Source organism: Protobothrops mucrosquamatus, unplaced genomic scaffold (genome assembly GCF_001527695.2).
Source record: "Protobothrops mucrosquamatus isolate PMUCROS unplaced genomic scaffold, P.Mucros_1.0 scaffold_61, whole genome shotgun sequence".
Taxonomy (NCBI): domain Eukaryota; kingdom Metazoa; phylum Chordata; class Lepidosauria; order Squamata; family Viperidae; genus Protobothrops; species Protobothrops mucrosquamatus.
Window position 1 is genome coordinate 293,615 of NW_015386137.1, and position 2,704 is coordinate 296,318.

A 2,704-nucleotide genomic window follows, 5' to 3' on the forward strand; every position below is an offset into this window, starting at 1 on the left:
GTCACAAAACAAACGTTTGTAAGTCGAGAACTATCTGTACTCTTCGTTGCACACGTGATCTTCGACTTACGACGATAATTCATCCCAGCGTTAAGTCGCTGCGGTCCTAAGTTTAAGCATCACTTGACTCTATGCTTATCGTGCGGTGCGCTTGCCGTCACTGATCAATGTGGTTACGGGACACTGCGTTTTGCAAGCACGTGGCTGAGCGGTGGAAATTTCAGTCCCAATTACCGTCATAACCTGAGGACTCTCTGTATTTATCTTATCTCTCAGCTCGGCGTTTTCATCACTGGGTCGAAAACTGAGTGGCGACAAAAGAGAATATTTGTAGCTCAAGAGTTGAAATGAAGGGCCCTTGGTGCTCTCTGAGCTTGGATGCTTTTTTGCAGACGTTTCATAACCCTACTAGGAAACAGCATCAACGCTAAAAAAGGAGTGAGGTTTGCTGCCTATTTTTGGTTGATTACCAACTCAATAAATAATAGCCCAATTAAGGAACGACTAAGAAGTCCCACCAACACTGACAGGCCAAGCTACTACTATATAAACAGAGAGCAAACCCCACTCCCTTCGAGCCCTGATGAGGTTATGTAGTTTGGTAATGAAACGTCGACAGGAAAACCTCCAAGCTCAGAGAGCATCTGAGTCCATGGTCCTCCTCCTCCTCTCCCATCTAGCATTGATGTTGTTACCTAGTTGGGTAATGAAATGTCTGAAAGAAAATCACCAAGCTCAGAGAGCATCTGAGTCCATGGTCCTCCTCCTCTTCCTCCTCTCTCATCTAGCATTGATGTTGTTACCTAGTTGGGTGATTAAATGTCTCAAAGAAAACCACCAAGCTCAGAGAGCATCTGAGTCCATGGTCATTGTCCTCCTTCTCCTCCTCCTTCTCATCAAACCCCATTCCCTTCTAGCACTCATGGTGTCACCTAGTTGGGTCATGAAACATCCACAAGAAAACCACCAAGCTCAGAGATCATCTGAGATCATGCTCCTCCCCCTCCTCTCCCATCTAGCATTGCTGTTGTTACCTAGTTGGGTAATGAAACGTCTCTAAGAAAACCACCAAGCTCAGAGAGCCCCCAGGACCGCACAAAGCTGAGCGGGCAATGAGATGTCACTTCAGTTCTCTGGCAACCAAGTGAGGAGAAGAGACCACTTGCCCAAACAGACTTTGGTGACATGAAAGACAGGCCTTTAAGCCCAACCTTTCATTTATCACTGCCAACAGAGGCGTCCAACAGCTGGTCTGATTCACAACGAGAAGCAGAGAAGGGAAGAAGAGACTGCCCAGGTAAGATGGCCTCAGCTCGACATACCTGAGGTGATGGCTTCTCTCTGGTCCACAGTGACAATTGTTGGTCTTTCGGGGTAGCAATGAACATGGCTGGGAGTTGAGGCCGGGCTTCCATAAAGTGGTTCCTGATTGCTACATAATCTGCCTCTGGTTATAAAATCAAAAAGCACCATGTCAGAAGACAGTTGTTCATTCTTCAAATGCCTTTGTACTTCAACACTTATTCGTAACGGTAGACTTTAGCAAAATTCAAACAGCCAGCCAGTTTGGACTAGTGATTAAAGCATCAGGATAGAAACCAGGAGACTGTGAGTTCTAGTCCCGCCTTAGGCATGAAAGCTGGCTGAGGGACTTTGGCCAATCACCAGGAGACGGTGAATTCTAGTCCCGCCTTAGGCATGAAAGTCAGCTGGGTGACTTTGGGTAACCACCAGGAGACTGTAAGTTGTAGTCCTGCCCTAAGCATGAAAGCTGGCTGGGTGACTTTGGGCCAATCACCAGGAGACAGTGAGTTCTAGTCCTGCTGTAGGTATGAAAGTCAGTTGGGTGACTTTGGGCCGATCACCAGGAGATGGTGAGTTCTAGTCCCGCCATAGACATGAAAGCCAGCTGGGTGACTTTGAGCCAATCACCAGGAGACTGTGAGTTCTAGTCCCACTATAGGCATGAAAGTCGGCTGGATCACTTTGGGTAACCACCAGGAGACTGTAAGTTGTAGTCCCGCCTTAGGCATGAAAGCTGGCGGGGTGACTTTAGGCCAATCACCAGGAGATGGTGAGTTCTAGTCCTGCCATAGGCATGAAAGTCAGTTGGGTGACTTTGGGCCAATCACCAGGAGATGGTGAGTTCTAGTCCCACCTTTGGCATGAAATCCGGCTGGGGACTTTGAGCCAATCACCAGGAGACTGTAAGTTGTAGTCTCACCTTAGGCATGAAAGCTGGCTGGGTGACTTTGAGTCAATCACCAGGAGACAGTGAGTTCTAGTCCCGCCTTAGGCATGAAAGTCAGCTGGTCACTTTGGGTAACCACCAGGAGACTGTAAGTTGTATTCCCCCTAGGAATGAAAGCTGGCTGGGTGACTTTGGGCCAATCACCACGAGATGGTGAGTTCTAGTCCCGCCAAAGGCATGTAAGTCAGTTGGGTGTCTTTGAGCCAATTACCAGGAGACGGTGAGTTCTAGTCCCGCCTTAGGCCCTAAATCAGGCTGGGTGACTTTGGGCCAATCACCAGGAGACTGTGAATTCTAGTTTTGCCTTAGGCATGACAGCTGGGTGGGTGACTTTGGGTCTCTCTCGCAGGCTAACCCACCTCGCAGGGTTGTTGTCATGGGGAAAAAAGGAGGTGTGTTGAGTGTGTTCGTCACCTTGAGTTATTTATAAAAAATAAAAGGCCGGATACAAAC

At 48.2% G+C, this 2,704-nt stretch overlaps 1 protein-coding gene across 1 annotated transcript in view; it reads right to left on the reverse strand.

The window, feature by feature from the left end:
• NOL6 (nucleolar protein 6) overlaps window positions 1-2,704 on the reverse strand; it is an 85,294-nt gene that overhangs the window by 24,750 nt on the left and 57,840 nt on the right. The window contains exon 21 of the mRNA XM_015812508.1: window positions 1,323-1,447. Within this exon, the coding sequence (XP_015667994.1) occupies window positions 1,323-1,447 (125 nt within the window). The remainder of the gene's footprint in view (window positions 1-1,322; window positions 1,448-2,704) is intronic.